General features: G+C 46.7%; 1 protein-coding gene across 3 annotated transcripts; it reads right to left on the bottom strand.

The window, feature by feature from the left end:
• Positions 1–1,419: 1,419 nt before the first annotated feature.
• PRDM8 (PR/SET domain 8) lies at positions 1,420–23,762 on the bottom strand. Of its 3 annotated transcripts, XM_037896747.2 has the most exons (9): positions 23,160–23,755; positions 21,136–21,335; positions 20,424–20,576; positions 8,901–9,958; positions 7,958–8,103; positions 6,508–6,588; positions 5,569–5,789; positions 4,487–4,718; positions 1,420–3,943 (listed from the first exon to the last, which is right to left on the bottom strand). In XM_037896747.2, the coding sequence occupies exons 7-9, from the start codon at positions 5,785–5,787 to the stop codon at positions 2,652–2,654; spliced, it is 1,743 nt and encodes a 580-aa protein (XP_037752675.1). In that variant the 5' UTR covers positions 5,788–5,789; positions 6,508–6,588; positions 7,958–8,103; positions 8,901–9,958; positions 20,424–20,576; positions 21,136–21,335; positions 23,160–23,755; the 3' UTR covers positions 1,420–2,651. The 3 variants fall into 3 exon arrangements, with proteins under 3 accessions (XP_037752675.1, XP_027688276.2, XP_043401599.1); XM_027832475.3 differs by lacking the exon at positions 6,508–6,588 and having other exon boundaries at positions 23,160–23,753; XM_043545664.1 differs by lacking the exons at positions 5,569–5,789; positions 6,508–6,588 and having other exon boundaries at positions 23,160–23,762.
• Between the last annotated feature and the right edge of the window lie 2,940 nt (positions 23,763–26,702).

Raw genomic sequence — 26,702 nt, 5'->3', positions numbered from 1 at the left:
GGAAATAACAGTGGAAGAAAGGGGGGAAAAGGCACCACTAAGTCCTTTGTATGTTACATAAAGCGGCTGGATCCGATCTTAATCTAGTCAATACTCGTGTCTCAATCAACTCTGTAATGATGATGGCTAGACGTGTCTGTTTATTTTCACTGATTAGAAAAGATGTGGAAATTCCACTGAAGGTTTGAGACCTTCCATAACCGGGGGAAACGGGTGTAGTTCGCCCTTCACGGCTACATCAGGGATACAGGGTCTGTGTGAGCTGCCGCCGGTTCGAAGAGCGGGTACTTCATCAAGGCTGCCAGGGATATAATTCCACGGAGGGGGGGCTCGCCCTGAAAACCATAACCTCCCAATTGTATTCCATCTCTGCCACTTTTCCGGGGTCTCTTCCGAACCGCAAGAAGTCCACCATGACATCACAGGCAGCGGGATGTAACTGGATGATGACAGTGACTAGGAGTGGCAATTGGCCGTGTATATTTATATATTCCCAGAAGAACAGTGATTTCAGTATTCCCATTAACCCATTTGCTGAATGAGCCTCGTCTTCCTACCTGGGGTTTTTCTATACATTTGTTTTTGTTTTAGTTGTAAAGAATTGATATTGTGCTAACAAGGTTTTAAAGACATGGGTGGTTAGTCTAGTTCATTTTAGCTCGTATCGGAATGCTGTCAGTACAGTACATTTATGGAGACTTAATATTCCTTCTTTTCAGGAAGTATTAAAAGTACTCTCTTATAGGACATAACAGCGCGGTGCCTGGGCTGTATTTCCTATAGTGCCTCAGCATCAGTGGCTTTTTTCAAAATAAGGTATCGTGCACAGAGATCCCAGGCAAAGGCAAGCCTAAAACGCATGTGAATTTGGTGCCGTTTAAAAGACGGATTTCCAACTGGCCTCCTAATGGCCATGCATGTTGCAGTCGTTCTAGCACAGGCCCACAGCCTGTACAGCAACATTTAAACCCTCCTTATAGATCTAGTTATATAAATTATCTGTCGCCAGCCATTTGTGAAGATGCTAATTACACCGCTGCCGAAAAGAAAGCTGACACGGAAGGGTCAGCTAAACGGCAGGCGTGCTTGTCTACACGGTTTGTCCTTTGAACATGAAACCCAACACATCAGCACAATGTTTCCAAATGATAATCAGATGTTGCTTTCTGGAGCTGTATATTTCCCCACACAATGGTGCAACACTGCTGTATCTAACCCCTGTTAATTACACTGTGCTCAGAAACAAGGGGGCTATACTAGAAAGTTTAATATACCCTGGATTATTTTTCTTGCCCACTATTTCTAACGGATCATAAATGCCTTTCTCCTTTACAGTAAATAATATTAGCGTTTTAACCCTGTACATAGATAGGTCACTCTTTCTAAATAAGTACTTATCAACATCCAAGTGCTTTGAAGAAAATAAAGTCATTTATTGTCAAAGCATCCAACATACCCAGATAAACTATAAAGTTGAATAAAATCTTTTTAAGGGAAAAAAAAGAAACACATAACTATGCAGACTTAATTTCACTGGCACAAAATTACACTTTGTATTAAAAGGAAATACATATTTACAGAATTGAGGATATTCTGCACTGAAGTCCATAATCATTTCATGATACATGCACTTCCCCCTTGGAAACTTAAATAGAGTCAAGTCCTTTGATTATTTTTTTTTTAAAGAACACAAACTGTCATCAAATGCAGAAAGCATTGCATCCTCCTTCCTTTTTTTACTTTATATCTAAAATAAAAATTTACCCTTACATATAATTATTACATCTAAACCATAAGTGCTTAATAATTTAAGTAGAAAGGTATGACAAATGCATCAATATGTTGCAATATATGACATTTTAAAAAATGTACTTTATTAGTTTTAAAGTTTTTTTATTTTTATTTATTTTTTTGGGAAAGTGAAAATGCGTGCATTCGAACAGAAGAAAGAAAGAAAGAAAAAATCCAACCCTTCCCCCGGTTGGTCTGGTATGTTGCAAGGTAAAGGCCCACACTTTCAAAAGCGACTAAGGATTTGGGGTGTTTGTTCAAACAGAAACACCTTCAAGAGGCCTGACTTTCAGAAAGTAGTAGGCACCTGCCTTCTGAAAATCAAGGGCCAGATAGATCCTCCACTGATGTAAATTATCATAGCTCCATCCAGGACAATGAAGGTTGACCAATTTTGGCAAGTGGGGAGCTGACCTTGGCATCTCAGGTGGGTTGCTAAAAAAAACCAACCCCCCCCCCCCAAAAAAAAAAAACCTGAAGAAGAGCTCTGGGTAAGCTTAGGGTGACCAGATGTCCCCATTTTTTTAGGGCCAGTCCCAATAATCGGGGTTTCTTCTTGTATAGGAGCCTATTTCCCCCCCACCCGTCTCCATTTTTCACACTTTCTATCTGGCCACCCTAGGTAAGCGGGCAAGCTTGTCTCTCTCACCAGCAGCAGCGGGTCCCATCTCTGAAACACCCCAAATCAGCTTGGAAAACGAAGGCCCACTGGGATCCAGACCCCCCCCACCCCCCGCAGTGCCTGCCCAGCGATGGGCTGAGGAGGGCCACGGTGCGTTGGGCTCCCGGGAGGGTTGCACTGGGTGTGTGTGTGTGTGTGTGTGTGTGTCACTATACACCGGGGGGGCGGGGGGGGGCATTCAGTTGTGGGAGGTCATGTGCCGGGAGAGGTGGTGGCGCTCGCGGAAGGACTCGTTGCAGATGGGGCACTTGAGCTTCTCCTCGCGGCGGCGCTTGACCAGCGGCTCCAGGGCGTACTCCCGCTTGTGGTGGGAGCGCATGTGGTAGACCAGGTCGGAGGTCATGCGGAAGGAGGCGTTGCACTTGGCGCACCAGTTCTGGGCCGGCAGGCACAGCGAGGTGAAGGAGGGCGGCAGCAGGGTCAGGGCCGAGGGCAGCTGCAGCTGGAGCGGCCCGGCCGCCGCCGAGCTCTTGGGCCAGAAGGCGGTGGCGTAGAGGAAGGGGCTCTGCTTGGGCGCCCCGCCGGCGCCGGGCAGCTCGGCGGCCAGCGGGTCGGCCGGGTAGAGGCGGGCGGCGGCCTCCGGGCAGGGCTCGCCCAGCTTCTGGGCCAGCCCGAGCGGCGCCACGTGGGGGAAGGCGGAGCGGGCCGGCTGGGAGAAGGCGCTTTTCCGCTCCTCCGCCTTGCCCAGCTGCGGCACCGTGGTGAAGGCGCTGCCCCGCGCCGGGCTGCCCCCGGAGAGCGGCCCGCCCGGCCGGGCGCCCAGCAGCGGGTCCCCGGCGCCCGCGGGCGAGGCGCGCTGCGGCTGCGGCTGCTGCTGCTCCGCCGCCGCCGCCTCCTCGCCGCCCTCGGCCTCCAGCCCGCGCGAGGCTTTCTTCACCTCCACGAAGGCGCTGCGCTTGGCCTCGCCCGTCTCCGGGCTGGGCGGCCCGAAGAGGCGGCCGCTCTCCTCCAGGCCGAAGTAGCTGCCCGCCGGCCGGTACTGCTGCTGCGGGGTGCACACCAGGTCCTCCTTGGGGGAGGAGGGCAAGCGGCCCCGGCCGGCCCCCTGGCCCCGCTCCTCGCCCGGCTCCTCCGGGTATTTCCGCTTGGCTTTGCTGCCCGCGCCGGCCTGGGGGGGCGGCGGCGGCGGCGGCGCGGGCGGGCTGCGGCGCGGGGAGCTGCCGCCGCCGCCCCGGGAGTTCTCCAGCTCGCGGGCCAGGTTGTGGAAGTCCGTGGAGGGCTTGGCGTTGCTGTTGCTGTCCCTGTCCTGGGGGCTGGGGTAGTTCGGGTGGAGCGGCCCGCCGGGCTTGCAGTATTTGGTGGCCCCGGGCCCCAGGCTGGCCGCCGGCTCCTTGCCGCTGTCCTTGCCGCGCGGCTCCTCGGGCTCCGAGCTGGGCAGTCGCTTGGGGCAGCGGAACCGCAGGTGGGCCGCGTAGGGGAACTCGAACTGGAAACGCTGGCTGCACTCCAGGCAGGAGTACGGGGGCGACCCTGCACCGGGCAAACACACACACAACACACAACAACCACCGGTTAGTCGCCGCTCCGGGCCGCATCTTTGGGGGACTGGCCGAGAATGGAGACTGGAGTCCCTTCCCTTCTCTGGGGCAGGGACCGGCTTCTGCTCTGTGTGTGGACAGGGCCTGGGAGTCCCGAGCCATCATTAGGGCCTCTAGGCTCCAGGAAAATAGTCCTATCCTAATTAATGACCCTTTATCCGGGTCACTTTTTGCTTTTGGGCCCGTGGAGTAGAAGCGAACAGATTATAGCCCCTAATCGCCTCTTGCATTTCCAATATGTTTATAAGTGATGCTCTGGACTACCTAATTAACATCGGTTTAGTCAAGCTAATTTGCTCAGCTCAGTTCCCCCACCTCGCCTCTCTCTAACTTTGTTGGCTGCATCTTCCTCACCTGGATCTTCATCACAGGCATCAAACAGCTTCTTGAAAACCAACCAAAAAAAAAAAACCAACCAAACCCTACCCGGCTGTGTCTGGGAGATGCAGAACCCTGGCCTGGACGCAGCACTTACCGTTCATCTTGCTGTGGGATCTGGCGGTGTTGAGCAACAGTAATTCCGTCAGTTCTTTCCCGTACCAAACTAGTAACTCCTCGTCTTTGGCAATCCTGCGAAGGGACCGATAAAACAATTGTCCATTTTTGATGTAAGCTTCTAGGTTCTGTTCTTCTTTATCTCTGGCTGACTGGACCAGACGGAGCCACATTAGACCTTCGGAGGAGCCATTTGCTGCTGAAGTGTCCACCTAGGTGAGGAAGGGAATGCAAGAAATCAGAGGAGAGCAAGTATTCCCACACTCCTCACCCCCCACAGACGTTTCACCAGGCTCCGGAAAGGACACGCACTAGCGCTTGTCGGAAGTGTGCAAGTCTTGAAAAATACACGTGGCTTTTCTGGGCCACGGAATCCTGCCAGCTACTCTTTAAACATTGTAATGGATTTGTGCTAGCTAAGGGCAATGTGAATGCGGCCTGTTCTCCCCCCTCCCCCCGCTCCCCCAAACTTTATAAAGGCACAATTACAGGGCCACATCTGCACAAGGTTTATGTGAAGTCAATAATGTAAAGAAATCTTCCAGGATTCCAAATGATTACGGCTCTCTGCTCTTTTGTGGGTGGGGAAAAGATGTACAGAGAGAGCAGCAAGATTTGCTAAAAGAGGGAGGTTTGATAAATCCATTAAAATGTTTTAAAAATTGAAACATCTGTTCGGTGTGTCTTAAATGCAACCATACGCAGCAGCTCTGGAAAGGCATCTACAACCACGATCAACTGATTTTTTCAAAGGTTTTGGTGCATATGTAAATGACAGCTGATGACGGTTCAGTCCTGCTGGCTTTCATCACAGGAGTAGTCCCTCTGAAGTCAGCGGGGTTACTGGTGTGGGGAAGGCGAGCAGAATTGGTATTAATCAATCGGCACAACCCAGCGATTAAAAAGGCAATTGGAAAACCTTTCCTGAAGTGGAAAACGTTAGTGAATTCAGTCCCCACCCTCCAAAAGTGCATCCTTGTGTCACCGCTGCTCGTTTGCAAAAGCAAAGGACGCGGGGAGAGAATGTAGTGCGTTTATATCTTGGAACCAAACCATCCTTACCCGGAATATGTAAGGGACGGTTCTCTTGTCAGTGGATTTAAGCGCTATGAAAGCGATGCTGTCATACAAAGAAGTGTGGCTGAGTACGCAAGGGCCGAAGATAGCATTTTCCGGGATATCGCAGGTGGTGTAAACGCTGGTGAAAATATCCGTCAAACATTGCTGGACTGCCTTGGCGTCTCCGTCCCATATACCCTTTTGAACGCCGGCGTCCTCCATCACTACAGGCGGAGAGAACAGGGGAAGGAGACGCGTTACATAACTTCTACTGGAGGCATGGGGGTGTTTTTTTTAATACAAAGTAGGAGTGTTATTGATTTTAGGGGAAAATAAGGATGACAAACGTTCTACTTAATCGCGACTCCTAATTAATAATGTGAAAGCACCGGCAAGCCGCTCGCATCTGTGCAATATTTACAAAGTAAAGGTGTATTTAAATTAATGAAAGGAGGGGTTCGCGGAAGCTGTCGCGATGATTTATTTACGAGGAGACCCTAATCACCGGAACACAGAAGAGGTAGCTCTGTGCATTAGCCATACACGCGGAGGGGGCGGGGGGAGGGGGGAATCGGCATATTGATCCTCTAAAGCTAAAGCAACTTGGAGGAGTTGCACAAAAAGAAACGCAGCTCAGGAGCTTCCAGCCCAGCAGGATTCTGTAGAGCTGATGTGCTGGGTTTTTTCTTCTTCTAAAGAGAGGGCCAGTGCTCTGTTGCATGGTGTGACAGAAGAGCATAGCGAATGGATTTCAAGTGGACTGTCAATGTCACTGATTTCATGTCGGCTAACCTTTAGCTCTAGTCTACAAGAGGGAACGTATGTCTGCTCATTATCATAATCCACCACTTTCCCTCCGAGACTTTAATTAAAAGCAGCAAGCAGAGGTAATTATTTTTACCTCGACACGCTTATTTATGGATGAGGGTGAATCCCAGTTACCTTGTTCTACAAGGGGAGAGATTCAGTCAAATGTGACTTGTGAAGTGTACAGGTACTATGTACGAGCATCCCAGTCTCTGGCTGTGAATACAATTTGTGTAACGAGTTGTGAATTCTGGCTTTCCCATCTCTGACATTCCTTCCCTAAAACGCGACTGTTCCAGGGGGAAGTCTCTAACGGTGGGGCGTCCAGTTTTAAATCGTCCTCGGGTTGGCTTTTCCCAAAAAGTACCGATCCTCTCCACGCCGGTTTACAAAGCCGAGAGAGAGAGAGAGATGAATAGCTTTTAACTGGTTGAGAATTCTGCCTCCATTTACAAATAGCTGCTTTTTAAGGGGCATCGATCGATATTATTTGTTTCTCTTTTTTAAAAAAAAATTCTACCGGCAGATTGTACAAACCCCTTTTAAATGGCTTTCCCCCCATATTTTAATAGATAACTGTGCCATCGAGTAACTTATTTCTTTAGAAGCCAGCGATGGAAGGGCCAGGAAATAGCGGATCCTAATTATTTATTGAAAACGGGTGATTATAGAATAATACTGTTACTGTCGCTTATTTAGCCTCCTGTGATTTATCATCCAATTAAGCGCTTCAATTCTAAAACTGATTTAAAAAAAAAAAACCAACAACAGCCAGACCATGCCTCTGAAACTGGCATTTCCCAACCATTTGCCCTAATCCGTGTCACATTTGTCTCTCACACAGAGCGAAATTAAACCCTCAAACGTGCAACTTCATCGATTATTCTACTGTGGCGAAAGACACCCCCACCCCCTTACCCGTTTCAGAGCGGTTTTAAAAGAGCATCAAATAACCCACCGCTTCTAGGATTTTTTTTAAACGTGCCTGTTTTCTCGTCTCCTCTCATTCCCCTGCAGTTCAGTGTTATAGCCTCTCCCTCCCCCCGAGCTCCCTCTCTTGTTGGTTTATTTATTTAATGTCAAGTCCCTTTCCCACAAGCTTTTCATGGTAGTGGAGGTCGCAGCTCCAGTTGGGCTCCAGTTGGAACGCAGTCATTTAAACGCAATTCTGTGTAACAATACTGGCAAACGCTCCTCGGGACCCGGGGTCTAACACCAAGAATAACCGCCCCCCACCCCCACGGGGACCACAGAGCTCTCTGCCTCGCTTCCCCCCTGTCGCCCCCACCGCTTAACAAAAACCAACCCCGTGGTCCTCTCTTTCTCCCTCGATCCCCTTCTCCAGAGCCAGGCGCACTCGCCAAAAGCAAAGCCACCTCCGAGTCATTGTCTCCCTGCACCGAGCGGAGCTCACTGTTCAACCCCCATCTATTTCTGCTCAAAACTCCTTTTCTTTGTAGCGATCTGGCTGGCGGTGTATCTCCCCCCGTCTTTTTTGCTGCTAGAAAATAAGCCGGGGGAGAAGAAAAGAAACCAACCCCGAGCTCTCCCCCCACCCAACCCCCCCGCATGCATATTTACTTACCAGGAATCAGGTCAGAATATAATCCCAAACGCCAGGAAAGCAGAAAGTGGCGAAGGCTGAGCTGCGCTCCGTGTTCCCCCCAGGGTCTGTGGTATCAGTGTATTTCCATGGCAGTGGGAGAGGGTCGGGCTGCTGTCCTGGGTGCTCTGGGCAAAGAGGTGGAAGGAGAGAGACAGAGAGAGAGAGACAGAGAGAGAGAGAGTTGTACAGATGGACCCGATGCAGTGACTGACTGGCAGACAGACGCGCACTTTTTGTTTGCTGCACAGAATCTGCCCAATGACGCGTGACAGCCCACGTCCCCTCCCTTTAACTCTTTCGTGGGCTCGGCGCTCTCCCTGCCTGTCTCCCCTTCCTCTCCCCTTCCTGCTCGCTACCTGCAGGTGCTGCCTCCCCCCCCCCCCCCACCTTTTCCTTGGGATCCCAGAGCCCGATGCTTTGAGAGCATCCTCCTAACGCGCTTTTTGCGGCCTACGGATAAAAGGGGAACCTTTTATTTTAAAGGGGTGGCATGGAAACCCCTGCATCAGGCTTTTTTTAAATGTTATGGTGACTTCTGTATGTGTGGGCAACACGAATTTCTAGCCAAACGGCAGCCTGGATCTCAGAGGAAGGAGGCCCATTCCCAGTGTAAGTCTCCTCGTCGAGGCTTTCACCGTGAGACTGCGCTCCCCTTACAGATGCTGATCCTGGCGGGGGCAAACGCCTCCATACTTGCTTTGATTAAGGGGAAGAATTTAACCCCCTTCCTCGGTCAGCAGGTATCACTCTGCAGCTGTTAACTAGGCTAGGACGAAGTTTAACAGCAGGTTGGGTTGGGTGAGGGTGTTACTGTAGCCATTCTTATTTCATTGCTAAACCACCCAGCGTATAAGACATGATCCTGGCCCAAGACCACCCGTCTAGATGCACACAATCCATTTGCTCTGAAGATAGTCTTCACCTGTTTGCAAGTATCTCGCTGCATTTACAATCCACTCCCTGGCTTTGGGCCCCGGGTGCGCTTGCAGAATTTTTTCTCCTCTTGTTTATTCAGCAAAGGTCCCTTTCTGGGGAGTTATCCTCTGGATCGTTAAAGCCCTGTGTGGAATTCCACCAACTATTAAACTTTGGGATCTAAAACGAGCGAGACAGGACTCTGACTTTCGGAAATGTTACTTTTCAGCCAACGGGGTTTGGTCTTACAATGCAAGGAAGAGCCTTGGCGCTGACTTGGCTTGCAAGTGTCTTTCCAGGTGATAGGCAATTCTGTTGTCTATTGCTGTTGTTTTTTCTTTAATTTTAGAAACCAAAAGGACCTCTTGCCCACAGTAAGATGGGCTTGGCATTCAGTTTCCTCCAGCGTGAATTTACTCAGGGTCCTTCCCCTGGGAGACTCTCTCTTCTGATGCAAAGAGACCATGAAAGCTATATGTAATGTTTTTCTAAAATGAAATATAATAAATTTTCCCCCGTTTCGTCTGGGATATTTGGATGCTTCCTCGCTGCTTGGAACCTTTCTTCTTTAGCCCTGGAATAAACAAGTGGCTTTCCTCTGAATAAACACACTTTAGCAGTAAGGAATAGCAAGGGGGGGCGGTGTTAGACCAGGCTCTGCACATCCGGAGGGGGTCTGAAAAGTTATGAGGAGAGCGTAGTGATAGCAATGGGGGGGGGGGTGTTCCTCTTCTGGCTTTATAGCAGTGTCGGAAGTTGACGCCTCAGGGTCTCCTTGGGTCACCTCAGGAAGGGGTTCTGCCCCGCTTGGGGCTCGCAGTGTGGCCGAGAACGCAGAAAAAGAAGGGACCAGGACAACTCCTCACCCACTGACCTGCGCCTCCCTGCATCCCTCGCAGCAGCGCAGGGAGAGCAGGATGGTTCTGATGGGACAGCGCCCTGCTTTGTCACTGACCTCTCAGCACTGGGGCGAGGAGACTCCCGGAGCTCTCTCTCACAAGGCTTTGTCCCGTCGGGAAGCCAACCCAGATCCGCTTGGTACAACGCAGCCATAGGTGAAAGCCCCTGGGGGAAGTTAGAGAGAGAGAGAGAATGAGATTAGACTGCTTAACATGGACTGCTTTTCCCTCCCCCCTTCTCTCTGCTGCCTCTGGCTTCCTGAAGGCAACGTCTTAAACCCCAGCTCCCTTCAGGCCCCCTTTAGACCATTACCTTTGGTGATAATGTGTCTCGCCTGGAATAGACTCCCTGAGGGATTCTCGTCCAGACACGCTACATCCACTAGGTTCTGGTTGTGTTTAGCGGCCCCTCCTCTGGCTAGTGACACCTAACTCTCCTGTCTTGGGTTATTTCCCACCCCCCTAATACAAAAGAGCCCTAGAGAAGGGGGACCCGTAAAGCCTCATAAAGCCCCATCCAATAAGCCACTTTAAAATGAGAAGGGGAAAATCCACACAAAAAGGACCAGGCAGAACCAAAGCAAACTTGAAGGGCAACCGCAAGCCCCTGTTCCCTGCGCTAGGGTGAGACGGGGAAGGGAGGGTGCTTGAGGCGGGGTGGCCGCAGCAGCGAGAGGAATGGCCCTAGGTGTGAGCGCCTGGAGGCGAGGAACGGATTCCGCAGGGAACCGCAGTCCATAGAAAAGGCACCAGGGGCTGCTTTCAAACGCCACCGACCCATATTGACGTCTAAAGGCGAGGCTCGTACCTTAGCCAGCGGTTGTGGAGGCTGAGCCGTCCGGTGAAGCAGCCCGCCCTTTCCCTGCCTAACCACTCTTTGGAGTCACATTATTGCTCTCCTTTCAGAAGCGGGTACAAACCCTTAACCCGTTGCCTTTGTCAAAGCTTTGGGAAAAGTTCCCAATAAGTTTTGCATTTTCACGTGTAAAGAAAAAGTCCTTCTGCGTGGCCACTATACAGGTGGCATCTTCAGAACAAAACCGGGCTGTTTACCAGTTCCTCACCGATCTCCCTCCTTCCCAACACAGCTTAGATGAAAAGAAAGAGAGAAAGACACAGAGCGTTTCACAGGGGTGAATAGAAAGAGTTTGCAATCAGGGAGTTGGATAATGGTTGGATAATGGTTTCAAATTCACTTATCCTCCCCACAATTACGATTTTTCTGACATTAGGATTAAAGGCTGCATATAACATGCTTTCAACATTTATCTTATTAATTCCACAAAACCCTTCCTCTCCTGGACCAGAGATTGACATAACATTAAAATTATGGGAGTAAACCCAATTTAGGCATTAATTCCTGCCTCTAAGATTTTTGTCCTGTGTTTTAAATGATGCTGTTCTTGCTTTGTGATCTAAATTGTCCAAATGACCGTCATTAAGAGGGGAAAGAGAAAATGTACATGTTTTTATTTGCGAGAATTTTAAGGGACCTCACGGTGCATAAACTAGTTTGAAATTGCTTCGACAGTATGAAATTCCCTGACACTAAAAGGGGTTGGTAAGAGATCTGTGTGCATTTATCCAGCTTCGAATGCGATTGTAAAAGTGAAGCCCCGTCCACAGCTTCATCTAAGCCTCACAGAAAAATAGTTGTATACCCATAACCGGTCCCTTTTGAAGTTTGTGTTTTCCATTAAAACATTAAAAACAAAGCCAGTCCCCTTTCCCTAACCTCTTCCCCCCCCCCCCCACCCCCGCCCCAAAAAACACTGTGCCTTTAGTTTTGTACATTATTTGGTACATTAGTCCAGAAAAAAGCCAAAATTAAGATTTTGATTTTTTTTTTATTTAAGAGATGGCTATTTTTCTAAACTAGATGGAAAGAAGCTTCAAGATTACTGAGGTGGGGGAGCGCGCCTATGTTTCGTAGCAAAACTCCTAATGACTTCAATGGAAGCAGGATCGGGCCCAATTGCATAAGTGGGAGAAATTTGATCCAAGCAAAATCATATGAGAGGTTAAATTCCCTTCGCACATCCTGCCATAGGGCATAACTTAAGTGTTACTATGAAGCTCAGCAGGTGAATTTTCAGTCCTAGTCAGTCATACAAACGGTGGGAGAGATCCTGTATTGTTTACTGCAGCAAATTTCTCATAAAGTCTAAATATGGCCTGCAAAAATTGGGCGGAGAAATTGCAGACACCCACTGTGAAGAATCATCAACATATAAAATGAACCAGGGCCTCTCATGCTAGAAAGATCTCTTTTAAAAGAAAGTTTGAATCCAGTATCTCAAATGAAACAGCACACAAGCAAAAATATGGAAATACCTCATTTACAGAAACACTTTTTAGTCGAGCTCACCTTAGTCACCAAGCTCAGTTTATTTCAAACTTTGTAATTAGCACCAGGCTAGTATGTATGGCAAAACATACGAGTTGCATAAAAGCAGACATGATTTTTAGTCTACAGAAGCAACTTGGTTTTCTTAGAGAAGAGATCTAAGATGACGCTACCCTGAAAGCTTCTTTTAAAGGGGTGGAGTAAAAATGAACGACATAGATTGTCCCTGCAAGGACAAATTTTATTCACTTTACTCAGTCGAGTAATCCCTGAGAATGAAGGTAGCCGAATTTGGCCTTATGTTAAATAGACATTAGTGAAATAAGAAGAAGATTCTCAAAACAGTATTGTAAGTATTATGCTGCGACTCAGGTGAGAGCAATTACAACTTGTATTGACAATGAACTGTATTGACAATGCAGGGGGATCAGCTCCATTTTTAAAAAGGTAGGTTAAGAATCCCACCGTGTATATGCAAAAATCAGCGTTTAGATTTTCACAGTACAAATTCTTTGCTGTGAATTGTCTTCAAATGTTCTCATTTTAGCAGCATTCAAGGCAACCCAGCTCTAGTCTGGCTGTGTGTTGAGTAGGTGATCATCGCTGAGTCTACGTACGACTCTGACACTGAAAAGGCTACATTCAATAGCCTGTGTTTTAATCTATTGCCACAGAAGAAGAAGAGCTTTTACGGAGCCTGTTAGGGAGTGGGACGCTCCATAAGGCCCTATAGTAAAACCGGGACAGCCAGAATAGGTCAAATCAAAAGTAGTTTTAGTGTAGTTTAGTTGTAAATCTGTACTCATGGCTTCAAATGCATGCAGCTTATACTGTACGCATGTGTGTGTGCAGAGGACATACCTAAATCTGTGTGTGCATGTCTGGGTCAGAGTGACTATTTATATTCCGGTAATTTGGTGCATTTCACTAACAGCTTTCAAGGAAACACTCTGAAGCGTCCAGTTTATCCTGCTGTACTCTACACCAAGAGTTGATTATCCCTGTTTCCGCAGTTAGGCGGTCATGAGAAAATGATCAGGGGAAGATCATCAGTTCAGAACACTGAAAAGCAACCCCATCACAACGAATGGTGAGTAAGCATCACTCCTGCTAGAAATTGTCGGGGCTCCTGTGAGTAAGGCTTACTGGTGTTTTTAAGGTCAGGCTTGACAAAGCCCTGGCTGGGATGATTTAGTTGGGGTTGGTCCTGCTTTGAGCAGGGGGTTGGACTAGATGACCTCCTGAGGTCTCTTCCAACCCGAGTCTTCTATGATTCAAACCAAGCCCTTCCCAAATTCCTCACTGTAAAATGGCCCGCTGCGAGGGGTAGATATTGAGGAGGGTAAGGAGAAGCACTAAAGGAGGATGAAATGTTTGAATAAGAAAACGGTAGTATCCTTTTAAATGAACAGTATGCCAAGCTTTTTATACTCAGCATATTAAGATGTAAACTATAGAAGCACGGGCTACTTAAACTGATGGTTTAGGTTACATGATTGGGAATCAGTGGCTTTTTGTAGTGGACTGGCGCAACAACAATCATTCATAAATATTTACCTGGGGCTGATCCTGCAGTCCCTACGCAGATAAAAGTCCCACTAGTAAAGAGTAGTATCTATAGCACATTTCATCGCATAATCTTGTTTCGGGGCCTTAGAAAGGTAGGTAGGTAGCATTGTCGCCATTTTACAAAGGGGGAAACTGAGTCACGGAGAGACATCATGTGACTTGAACAAGCTCACTCAGCAAGGCAATAGCCGTGGCAGAGCAGAAAAACAACGCAAGTCTATTGACTCCCAGTCCCCTGCATTAACCACCAAACCACACTGCTCAGAAAAGTTTTCCCTTCCACGGTGTTTTTTCTATGCTCACCAAGGGATCTGAGGAATGAAGTAAAAGGGGATGTTGGGGTCTAGCTGTAAAAAACACCTTGTGTGCGTTTGCAGTGGAAATTGATTTTGGTTAATTGTAAAGATGACTTTGGGTTCTTGGAAGTGCTCTTCTAAGTCCAGGCAGTGATAAGGGTAAGATTTGCACAGATGACCTGGAATCAGTTAAAAACACGTTGACAAGATTCGTCAAAAATGAAGAAGATCTGAAAACCACCCCCACAAATAACACAATCTTTGCTAAAGCTGAGAGGAGACAGAGAGGTTCATTTGACCCCTGATGTTTTAGAAAGAGTCAAGAAACTCCACATTGGCAGAGTCTAAATTCTAATAAATTAGCTTGTACTGCACAGAAACTATAGTCCCCAGGTATGTTTCGGGGATGGGGAATGGTCAGGTGGGGGTACTGGCGTGGTAGTCCTTTTGGGTTTGTCTAGACTAATTTGTGGGCCTGTTTATACTCGAATTAATTGAGTGCTAATTAACTCGAATTAACTAACAAACTTCTCAGTCATGATGAGTCCGTGAAGGGGCCGTGCTGATTTGATAGCTAAAAAGTACACCACTGTGGTCAGTTTCATGGACCGACCCTAGTCAAAGAGACCCGTCTCCATTAGAATCTGTCCTCCTGCGGTGTGAGGCCAGTATTGTTTTACCTTGGTGCTCACCCACCTTCCAAAATATCTGAGTGCTATAAAGATGCGCGCGCACACACACACACACAGAGTATGTGTATTATTCAGATTTGTCCACACGTGGGAAGAATCAAGATGTGGAATATACATTACTTAATATTGAAAGAAATGGGGGGGTGTCTATATAAACGCTCCCCCTCGGATTGATTTCAGGCTCTTGTTATTTTAGTCTGAAGGTAGGTAAAAGAACGGGCGGTCAGCGGAATGAGCTGAGAAGTAGCAGTGAGAACAGAGTGCTGGAACAGGTCTACTGCTCTTCTTTCACTGTCTCCCTCTCTCGCCACAAATTGGGGGATGTACAGAACCAGCGAGACATTTGCACTCGCGCCTCCAAGGGAGAATTCAACCACTACCTCACTGAGATTCAGGCGTCACAGTTTGTGTGTGAGGCGACGAAGGTGAGAGCCCCACTATCTGCAGAGATTTGCAAGTCAAACCCAGCGAGAAGAGCATCCTTCACCCCATCGTATTCTTAGCTACAGTTAGGGAGAAATCAGCGTTCTGTTGCTATTATTGGAAGCCTCAAGCTTGCATTCACGATTGCCTTCTTCAGCTAGGGAATCAGACATGTGACTATTTTTCACACCACATGAAAAATGTGCCATTCACAAGAAAGAGGATTTGTTTTTTTTACAGTAGCCAATGTCAAATAGCCAGCCCCCTATTCTGATTGGCTGAAATTTAGGTTTTGATGGGATTTTGGGAATCTCAGTTCCTAATCAGCTAGTTGGCATGAGTGTTTTAGTTCCCACTCCGGCTGACTTATTGCCCTTTGTCCCTATAAAGCACTAATCGATAGACCCCCAGCTTTTAAGGAAGCAGGAAAAAGTCCCACGCTACATATTGTCTCAGTTGTTACTGTAATGATCACACAAGCCACTTCTCGGCTCCTTTGCTGGGCAAGCTATCTCCTTCCTTTTGTCAGATCACGTGTTGTTCCCTATATGTGCGATTCCCTACCCCTGGCATCTCAGTGACAGCCTGAATGCAAAGCTAAATCCGAATGGAAACTCTATCCCGGGTTTTCAAGATTTGGGAAGTTCTATCTGGCACATTTACAGCGAGAAACTCCCGTCAAAGATTCGAACAAGTGAAGGATGGTATTCAGATAACCCAGTGAAGCTTTTGATCCTGCTTGTTTGACTCATAATTAACGTTAAATCTTCGGGGGAGGGGGAGGGTATTCCTAAATCGTGGGGACACTGGGTAGGATATTTAATAATAAATTCAAACGACAACTGGGCAATAAAGTGGAACTAAACTGGACTGATTTGCTAAATAATATAGCTGGGAGCAAAAGAACAGCGACAGGGCACTGGATTGCTGAAATGAGCACATTATTATTATTGACTAATTGTCATATGCATTAAACTTTATTTAATATCATATCAGGCACTGGTATGGGAAATGGACAATATGTGTGTATAGGGAGTAAATACACACATCCACATCAATACACAAACATACATTCATATATATATATATACAGTAATTAATAGAAAATGAAATCATAATAATAGGGTGTGTTCTTACTCATAGGAAGGAAAAAGTAGTTGAAATAGGTAAAAGAGGAATTATCAGGAGCTTCCCTAAGATTTTGCTCTGCCATATTAGAGGCAGAGCAGAAAAATAAGTCTGTGTAAAGTGAAATGGATTATTTTCTCTAATGTAGTTTGCCCACCTAAAAATTACTTATCCTTTAAAAAAGTCACATTCAATTAAAGATTTTTCTTCAATGTAAAGTTACCATGGGGATGAGTATGAAAGGCAAGCTTGATAGATAGGCAGGTAATCCATCCCTGGCCACGTCAAATAATGCTCCCCCCCACCCCCAGATTCGTTAGAATCAGATCAATTTACTGCATACAAACTTGTAGTAAAAAGATCTTTCTTCATAGATTAATAGATTTTAAAGTCAGAAGGGACCATTATGATCACCTATTCTGATCTCCTGTGTAACATAGGCTATAGAATTTCACCCATTTATTCCTGCATTCCCAGTTGAGATAGGGCATATCTTTCAGACCCGGTCCTGAAAGGCCTTCCCTGCTCCACCTATATTTCAGGAAGAAGGGGAAAAAGATGCTTTTGATTCCCCACTTCCAAATGGTAAACGCTGCCTCAAATCTTGCTGCTTCTCTTTTCAGTGGGGTGAGAATAATGGAGGCCTGAGGAAGTATCTATTCCTTTTACAAAATATACACCCATCAATCATGTCTATGCATTTTGATAATGAACTACACTAATTAAATAAAAATAACCACTGGGAAAAGTCTAAACCCAGAGAAGAAACTCACCTCAACCATACCTTTTACTTATGCTAGGCCTGGGGGAACATATAAGCTTTTCAGGGTTTGTTGGAAGTACATAGGAAGGAAGCTCTAGATCAAGGCCCTGCCACTTGGTTATGTCCTGCCTTCATCTGCTATCATTCAAATCTGGGGACTTTTAGGTAGGGTAGCTCAGCTGATCTCAAATACTGCGGGGGGTGGGGGGTTAAGGAAATAGGCGGTATCTAAAATAACCAGGACACAAACAATATAAGGCTTTATCAAGTAAAATCAAGTGAAGTGAATCCAGAAACACATTGGTTGCCAGAGCAGTCTATGGAACACAGGTGTGATGTGATCCACACGTCACACCCCGCTAAGTAAATGGACTGTTTCATTCTGCTGCAGCTGAAGTTTCTGAATGCTCCTTGAGGGAATCTCCATGGAGAAGAAATTGCAGCAGCATCTAATTTGGAGGTACAATAGATATGGATAACTTTATTTGGTCACATCCTCTTGGATACAGTGGGAAACGACTCTTCAGGCTTTTGGTGCTACCTGAGAAACTCAGGAGCAACCAGAAGTTCAAAAGGACTCGCAGAGTTTAGAATCACCAACCCCTATAATAGAGGAAACAGACCTTACATGTTCCACTTCTTCTGGATGTTTCCCCTCACCCGATTGGCATCACATCCATCTTGTTTTGAGTTTTGCCTCAGGCATCTCAGTCTCATCTAAATCCCTGTCTTAGTTAAGCACTGGGTAAGCAAACATGCTCCACTGTCCAGCTCTTATAAAAATGAGATGGAGAGAGCAGTTCATCAAAATCCTCATAACACCGTAGCCAAACCCTTTCAGTCTGTCTGACAGCAGTCTCGTATACACTTCTCTGTTTCATGGGAGTGGGAAGCATGTCTGAGAGATGTAGGTGTCCTTGATGGCTGCTTTAATGGGGGTGGTTTGGATGATGGCTAAGGCATTGACATGGTATCCCAGATGTCTTATCAAAGGAAGAGATCTCTTGTTTAGATTGGTGTCTCACAGTGGGGGGAATAGTCTTTCACAAAGGCATGGTCATCACTTGGGGGAATGCATAAAGTTGAGGTAAGTATCTCAGGGACAGAGTACAGGGTAGATGAGCCCATAAAATGGATGGGTACATCTTGGAAGAAAGTGACTTGAGACAAAATACCACACATTCCTCCATGTATCTGTTAAGTACTTATAGCCATGCATCACCTGGGCCTTAGGGAAACATTACCAGTAAGCAAGTGGCCATTTAAATATCCCCCAGTATATTGATAAGCACTTCACCAACATGTGTGTAGAGGAATTATTTCAATGAACAAACACTTACTGACCAGTTCCACACACAGTTATGGAAATGTTTTAAGTAGTACCTCCAATGCTTTTCTTGAATTTGATGCCTTGCTGAAGGACTAGTCCCACTACATAGTCTCCTCGCCCTTTTCTCAACTCAGCTCCAAGACAAGTCCCACATTTCCATTCCTTTTATATTTCCCTTCCCCGCTTTAGCCACCATTCTGCCATATATGTCAATGATATTTGGAAAGATTTCCCAAATTTTCATTTGAAAAACCATGACTCTAAAGTTTACTCTCCAAAGACTCAGACTTTTGCTATAACTCACTCCCACAAAGATAAAACAATCTCTGTCCCAACAACAAAAACCTAAGGCACCTTAGATACCTCATACAGGTTTATTAAAGCCCTCTCTACTCCAATGTACAGAAAACTACAGAGAAAGATCCAAACCATAGGCACCTTCTCCTTTCCTCTCTGCTCTTTCTCCAGCCCCCAACTGCACTTGAACTTCCGATGAAACGCTTCCAGCATGCTTCAGACTTGAGAAGAGCTTAGCAAGTGCTCAGGAACTGTTTAGATCTACAAAAATGTATATTCACCAAAGCATTCAATAAATAATTGAGACATGACTGGAAAATGCGTTTACCAAACGTTTATTAATTATGATCTTAAAACGATAGGGGGAAAATGTCAGACTGAGATTTTCAGAAGTGATTTATTATTCTGGGTGTCCAACAGTTTGAATTTTCAGCAAATGCTAAACATCTTCTGAAAATCAAGTACCTTTAACGTGTGTCAAAAATGACTACCAAAATTTAAGGAATCCAAAATCACTAGTTTTCTTTTGAAAATCTGTTCCTACGATGTTTACCCAGTAGAAATGCTAAGGACAGTTTGAGAAATGTGAAAAAAAAAATCCCTGGCTTGTTAACTGCTTTAAAAATGCTAAACAAGAATTTATATTTTGATATGGGGAATGCCTCCACAATGGAGTAGTATGTGAGGTAATGAGTGTGGGAGGAATTGAAGGGGAAGTGCCTCTAAGGCCAGAGTCTATGCTAAATCCTGCTGTGTCTAAAGGTCCATCTGCCCTAGAAACGCAATGACCTCAAGGGCCCTGGTTACATTATCGCCAATCATTGTTAAAAGCATGTAATATAGATGGGACCTTTACCATGACCAAGGACCATGTTCCTTCACTGTCTTTTGTGCAATTTGGGGACACAGGTAATGTCTTCAGTGCTTAGATACAAGTGATGAGCATGTAGAAACAGTAAAACCATAGATAGATAGATAGATAGATTAGATAGATAGAGGGGGTATATGGAGATAGATAGGTAGGTAGATAGGTAGATAAAAGAAATTGAGTCATGCTTTAAGGATGTAAGTATCTAGCTGTGTGTAGTCAGAACACTGACAGAGCTGTGTCGGTCAGAAGCACTGGGCTTTGGTCTAAATTTGGTCCCATTGAAGATGACAGTAAAACTCCCATTGACTCCAGCGGGAGCAGAATGAGGCCAACGCTGTGTTCTTTTGAAAATCTCGCCCATAGTGTAGGTGTGTTCTACAGCCAGGGAGGGGAGGCCACCAGCAGCCTGACCCAAAAGTCTCCTTGAGCAAAGCCTGGTGGCCACCCTACATTGCGTGGCTTATTAGGATGCCACCATCAGAATCTCCCAGCGTGGATTTATAACCGTGTAATCTTCAGGTCCGCATCCCAGCCCACCTAGGGGATCAGCCTGAATTCTGAACATATTTTGATCCACCATTATGACACCGCAGCCTGTTAGCTAGCAATTAACTTTCCCTCCCACCACAGCCTTAAGAGCTGATGCAGCTGATGCAGCTGCTTCAATGAGTGAGAATTCCTGAAGTTTTCAGGCGTTTGCTCAACTTTGGGAGAAAAGACGGGGGGAGGGGAAAGATGCGGGGTTTTCCAGCCCTGGCTTTGCTAGAGCAAGTTGACACAGGGTGTGAAGGAGCCTGAAACGTAAAGAGATTTATTTTCTCTAGTCATAAATCTCATCCCGTTGTGCCTCTGACCAACCAAGCATGATAAAGTCCTTTTCCATAAAGTATTCAGTATTAAAGCCACAAAGCTCACCCAATCAGTAGCCATCTGCTTCTACCATAACTGCTGCTCCAGAAGCAGGGAAAAGCAGCCAGGAAAGAAAAGGCACCACTGTTAGGGCTCCGGGACAAATGAGGAGGCGCTGAATAGCAGTTGAAACCTTTAGTTTGCCTTGTGTATCTGTATCTATAGAGACAGAGAAAGAAAGGAAGCATTATATTGATACAACAATTGTAAAACAAAAAAAGGAAGAGGCATCTAAAGGGCAATATAGCATGCATCAGAGGGCCCCACACAAAAGGGGTGCTAACAGATTTATAGAAACCTTTAATTGGTTTTCAATTGAAACATACAGAGGGTGAGGGGAACCTGTGAAGAGTGGCGAAATGTCCTGCATTCGTCTTCTGTATAAGTGAACGATTTAATGTGGCCAAATAATTTTAACGGGTCCCCCCCTCCACGCCCCCCAAAGCGGCCCTGCCTGATTGAGAACGCCTTTCCTCCTTGATTGCCCAAAATAACCAAACTCCAGCAGAAAAACCGCTTTCAACTTGATCACCAGCTGATTTACAATGAAGATTGTGTTTATTTTTTTTTAAAGGAAGTTTAATCAGGGTCCAGAGAATTGCTGAAAGTGGCTCCCCGTATTTTGCCTCGAGAAATACACACTGCGTTACAGCGATCTAGTGGCCATTGTCAAAAAGGAGAGAGGAACAATGTGCAGTTCCCTGAGATACACACTCACCCTGGTTGGTTTAATAATGCGACCCCGGCACAGTATTAATCTGATGCCAACAATTAACGGTGACAATGTTGTTTAACCCATTTCTGCCCTTCGTAGCAAGCAAGTACATGAGACTCCCCAGCTTCTTGCGGAATTCTGGACGCTAGTTCGTTCCATCGAGTCATCTGTTATTTCGACCCTCCATTATCTTCGTTGGTACCCTAATTAATAAAAATCAAAGGCAATGGTGCATATTACGATTATGAGAGAATAGAAGACGGGTTTGAATAAAGCCGTAGAAGTGTGTGTGTGTGTCTGCTGGGAGGGCGGGGTGGGGGGGGGGAAGAGATTCATTTAACGACACGATGGAGAAATCTCAAGCAGTGCGCTAACCAGCCCTTCGTTGGGCAAATCCCAACTCGTTGGGATTACACGGGCCAGTTTGTTTCACCTACTGGGCAACCCAGAATCGCCCGTGCAACCATTCAGCCAAACACCGTGTCAAGCGCCGAATTAGGTCACTTCACTCAGAAGGCTTTGGAAAATGATCAGCTAAATGAAAACAAGTCGTGCCAGCGGCACCATGTTTAGTCAGGAGCGACCCCTCCCCAGCACACATCCACCACTCCCAGGTAATTACAGGATTAATGATTGTGTTATTTGATTCCATAACAGAACTGTGTTTGGTTGAAATACACAGCATATTACGTTAATGGTCTCTCACCGCGCTCCCCCCGTGTTTGCAGCTGAGCATTTCTCTAACCAGGCTAAAATCAGACTGAAAAGACCCCAGTCACATCAAATGTAGTAGGTCAGAAATGGCATTTGTCCGTGTAAGGGATTAATAGAGGCATTGTATAATGCTGCTTTTCAGAATTACTCTCGGGATTAAGAGGCAGATATGGCAAGGGGACATATTTTGTATTCACTATCCATTTTGATTAATGTTTACTGGAGGATTTGGGGGCGAATACTTACTGAACTGGCCCTGGCACTTGGGTGAAAGCAGTGCAAGGAAAGTTTTATTTATTTTTAGCTGAGCCCTGTTAGGGCAGCACAGTAAGTGGAGTGGGAATCCAGGGACTGATAGGAGAAAGAATACTCTCGCTGGTCTGATCTGCGGTGCTTTCCTTCTTAATTAACGTGGGACTTTCCAAAAGTTGCATTCAAACACTGGGATGGAGAATGAAAGGGGGAAACGTTCACTTGAAATAGGAGAGACACACGGGGAGACAACTTCTCTGGGAGTGCTGCTTTGTGCATGTGTGTGTGTCTTGTCGCCATCTCAGATTGCCCTCAGTAACAAACCCTTCATGCCCACGTATCTTTCCCCCAGCGTTTCCGCCCAGGGGCTAGCAAGACTATTTTCAGCAGAGGATCTCCACTGCCTTTTGGAATTGAGCTCCACACCCAAAGCAAGAACAACCGCAAACCTACGGCAGGCCTACTAGAAAAATCCCCTGTATGTAACCTCTTCTCCTCTGGTTCTCAGTACCGGTCTCTCGTCCGCACTGAGGTCCGGATGGCACGGACTGAGCCCAATCGCAAAGGAGAGCGGTGTGCATGGCACACGTGTCTTCATTCGCAGCCCCATTGTGGCTGGAAGCCCAAGTCCCTCCCCGTTCGGAGGGGAGAGAAGGGACCGGGGGAAGGAGGGGGAGATGCTCCTCCTATTAGGTCATCTGGTCCCCCCCTTGCCAAGGCAGGAGTGTTGTCTCCTCGATAATGTCTAAAGAAAGCTGGAGGAATATAATGAAAGAGAGAAGGGGGTGTGTGTGTGTGTGCAGGAGAAAGAAAGAAAGAAAGAAAGAAAGAAAGAAAGAAAGAAAGGGAAGGAGGGAGTGGAGAAGGAGGAGAGCCGCCCTGGTGCTGCAGGGGGGAGCCGGGGAGCCAGGGACCCCAGCCTCTCTCGGGACGCTCTGAAGGGAGGAGGGAAGCGGATCCCCCCGCTATCTGCCCATCCCTGGAGCGGGCAGAGGCGTCAGCCCGCAGCGCCGCGAGCCCTGCCGCCACCACCGCCCTCCCCGGCAGATGTCCCCGCTTACCTCGCGCGCCGCCGCCCGCTCCCGGGGCGGGGACCCGGCTCCTGCCCCCGCAGCCGGGCAGGGCGCTCGGGGGCCGGGGCTGCGGGTGGAGCCGCCATCCGGAGCCGCCTAGTCCGCAGGGAAGGACGGGATGGGCAGGAGCCGGAGGGAAGCCGGGGCGAGACTGGACAAGGAGCCGGGGCTTGGGTGGGGGGTGGTGGGGAGACGCGCCCAGGTCCCCTCCACGGCGCGAGCTGGGCGAGCTCAGGGAGCGGATGGCGAGCGGGGAACCGGGCCAGCCCTGCTGGCCACGGGGAGCTGGAGGGGCAAGCCTCCGCCTGAAACAACTGCCCGGCGTGGGGCCAGTTTTCTCCCCCTCGAAGAGCAGGAGCAAAGCAAAGCAGAGCGAGCCCAGCCTCCCTGTGCGGAGGGAAACGGAGAGGCACAAAAAGTTGGACGTTGTCGCTTTTCAGTTGCCTCTTGTCTGCCCCTGTTATTCCTACATCGATCTCTCGCCCTCCTCCCCCCAACCGTAACACACTGTCCACAACAGTCAAAGCGTCTGGGAGCACAACTGGACTCTTCGGTGCAATGCAACTTTCCTCTCCTTTAGCCTCTGCAGCATAAATGTTCCCTATTTCCGATGGAGGGCAGAAGAGGAAAGACCAAACAGAAAAGGCTGCCAAGGGGGGATGATTTATGCATAGCAGCTCACTTGGCTTCCAGTGTATTTTGGAAATTTCTTTTATAGTTCCACACTCAATGATTTTGCTAATGTTCTTTTGTTTAGACCGAAAGCTGAGACCTACCTGATTAAAGTGGGAACCTATAAATTAAGTAGAGCCAGTTGTAGTGTAGTGCTAAGGCATCTGAAGAACCAGCTGGAGTTAGTACTGGAGGTTAAAAGAAAAAAAGACTTCTCCTTTGGCATAGGAGAGAAATCGACACCAAAATGATTTAGTCACAGATCTGATATATGGGCTTGGGAAGGGGAAACCACCACTTTATTACCCTCCACTGCACAATTTCATCCCTCCTGCAGAAATGTGAGCTAGATGTAATTTTATACCAAAGGCAATACAATGATGCCATGGTTTTCCCAAGCAGTATTGTGTCCAGCAGTGCTGTACTATGTAAAAGATCTGGCATAATACTTAGTGGCACATCTGCTAGGTGTGGATGGCATTCATTAGCCAAGACTTTCTACTAAATGACATGCCAAAGTCCTGACAGTAATGCCCAATGCCAATCTGCTGCCAGTCCAAAGGCAAGCCCAATCCAAGTATGGCTTCTTTCCACACTGGCACTAAAAATATAGGAAACAATAGGTTTAGATGTCAGAGATGAAAGTGAAGCTGCACATGTGAAGCACCAAACAGATGTATCAGAAAAGGAAATAAAGTTGCTAAGTATCATTTAGTAATGCAGCATATGGGGGATATAAGGACGGTCCATGGTTGGGAAAGGAAAGGGTTAACACCTTTCATAGTCACAGTACAAATATGTTAGTAGATAGTTTTGATGTCAGACAACAGTAACAATAATCCTGATACTGGGTCTCATTCCCCATGAAGTCTGTGCCGCGACAATCAGCACTAAATGTAAGTGCAGAGAGCCTTCCAAAGAAATTGACTACTTCAGTCATATTGATATCTCCTTGTCACACCTCTATTTCTGACATTGGTATCCAGCATGTTTCCCAGTGTTTAGTGATTGTTGTTGTTGTTTAAAGGTAAGGAATTCAGTAAAGGAATACAGATGTTTACAGACTTCATTACAACATAGTTGTACACTAAATTACATTTGCAGGACACAGTCCTTAGATTGTCCATGTGGCTAGATCTACTGGAATCAGATTAAATAAAGTTGTTCGTCTGTTTAAAAAATCTTTGTTTGTTTGTTTTGCAAGTGCCATTGCTCAGACATCTAAACGTGGATTATTGTCCACTTTACTATTGGAGGCTGCCTATTTTCCTCTTCTTTCAGAGACTGACTCAAAACTCCTTGATATCAACATAAGTCTTCCCATTGACTTTAGTGGGTTTAGAACTAGGCCCCTTGATCACTTACATTCCTTCTAGTTGTGGCAAATGACACTGATATGGGAGGTAAGATGAGTGGCTTCCTGTCCACTTTCCTTCTTGGGTGGAGTTTGGACAAACCTTAGTACTTGTTCTTGCTTACAGGATGGTTCTTCATAGTTTGGAAATAAAAACCAAGTGGAGTTAAAGGAAGATGTTTTGCCTGTGAGCTGTCTTGACCACTGTGTCCAAAAGCTATGTGAGGGCCAAACCTAGTAGACCTCACAAATCCAGCATGGAAAATAAAAGTTTTGGGGAAGGAGCTGGGTCAGACTACAGGTCCATCTAATCTAGCATCCTGTCTCCAACAGTGGCCAGTACCAGCTACTCCAGAAACCCTGCAATCAGGTGCAAGAAACCATGTAATCAGCAATTATGGGATAACTTACTCATAGAGAAAGTTCCTTTCTATCCTCCATCAGTTAGTGGTTGCCTTATGCCCTGAAGCAGAAGAGGGTTATATCCCTTCCGGTATTTTTTTTAATTCCTTGATAATTAATGTAATTCTAGATGTTCCTCATATCCATATGTCTGTCCAACCCTTTTTGGAATCCTGCTGAACTATTGACCTCTACAATATCTTGATGTTCTCAGTGAGATCTCCAGAACCCTTGTTTGCGTTCTGCAAACAGAGGCCCAGGACTGAGTGGGCATGGCGTCTGAACTCACATCTAGTGGCTTGGGGATGGGGGTTGGAGATGGGGGTAAAGTCAGCAGCTGGGGCAAAGGATGCTACTGACACACAGGCTTTCCCTGTTCTGTGAGTAGAGACAGTCTCCAGGACTATTAATATAGAAACTTTCAAAAGCTCTACACCCACTAAAAAGAATTAAGATATCCTACAACCAACTAATTGAAACAAGACATTGAAAAACCTGCCCCTATGACAGCCTCACAGCTGATGTGGTGAGCAACATGGGACTTGATATAGTAAGGTTGGAGCCTAGGTGAAGGACACAAGGTCTCTTCCCATTAATGGTATTTGGAAATTACAGTGACATCCACTTTAAGAGCCCTGTACACTGACAGAACTGTGTAAAGTGGCTTTAGTGTAAGTGAGAACCTATACAGCAACAGTGGCTTGCTGTGCCAAGAGACTGTGACTTTAGGGATAGCCCGGAGATGGTGACTTTTCCTATCAAATATAGGCCTTGCTACAGTTATCCTTGCCTTTGTCATCTCCCATCTGGATCACAATATGCAACTTCCTGGGGGTAGTGGGTGTGAGGACATACAACCTCTGCCTTTCACACTCTATGGGCTAACTTCCATTCGAGTTGCAATTCAAGGTGTTAATGACTAACTCTAAAGTCCTATATGCCCTACAACATGTTTATTTAAGAAACCACTTTGTTCCCTATGTCCTATTGTTACAGTTGTGATCCTCCCCAGTGACTTTGCTGACTGTTCCTGGAACTCTGCTTTCTGATACCATCAGTGTAGCGTTCTCAGTTGTAGACCCCAGTCCTTGGAGTCTGCTGCT

This window comes from Chelonia mydas, chromosome 4, assembly GCF_015237465.2.
Source record: "Chelonia mydas isolate rCheMyd1 chromosome 4, rCheMyd1.pri.v2, whole genome shotgun sequence".
Taxonomy (NCBI): Eukaryota; Metazoa; Chordata; order Testudines; family Cheloniidae; genus Chelonia; species Chelonia mydas.
Note: the sequence above shows the minus strand (reverse complement) of the source record. Positions and strands in the feature narration are given on the sequence as shown.

Bases quoted from the DNA above. Each gene is read 5' to 3' on its own strand.
- PRDM8 (XM_037896747.2), bottom strand. From the start codon at position 5,787: ATGGAGGACGCCGGCGTTCAAAAGGGTATATGGGACGGAGACGCCAAG. The intron at 4,719-5,568 runs GTAAGGATGGTT...TTCCTCACCTAG, and splicing joins CCGTCCCTTACATATTCCGG to GTGGACACTTCAGCAGCAAA. The intron at 3,944-4,486 runs GTAAGTGCTGCG...TGCCCGGTGCAG, and splicing joins ATCCCACAGCAAGATGAACG to GGTCGCCCCCGTACTCCTGC.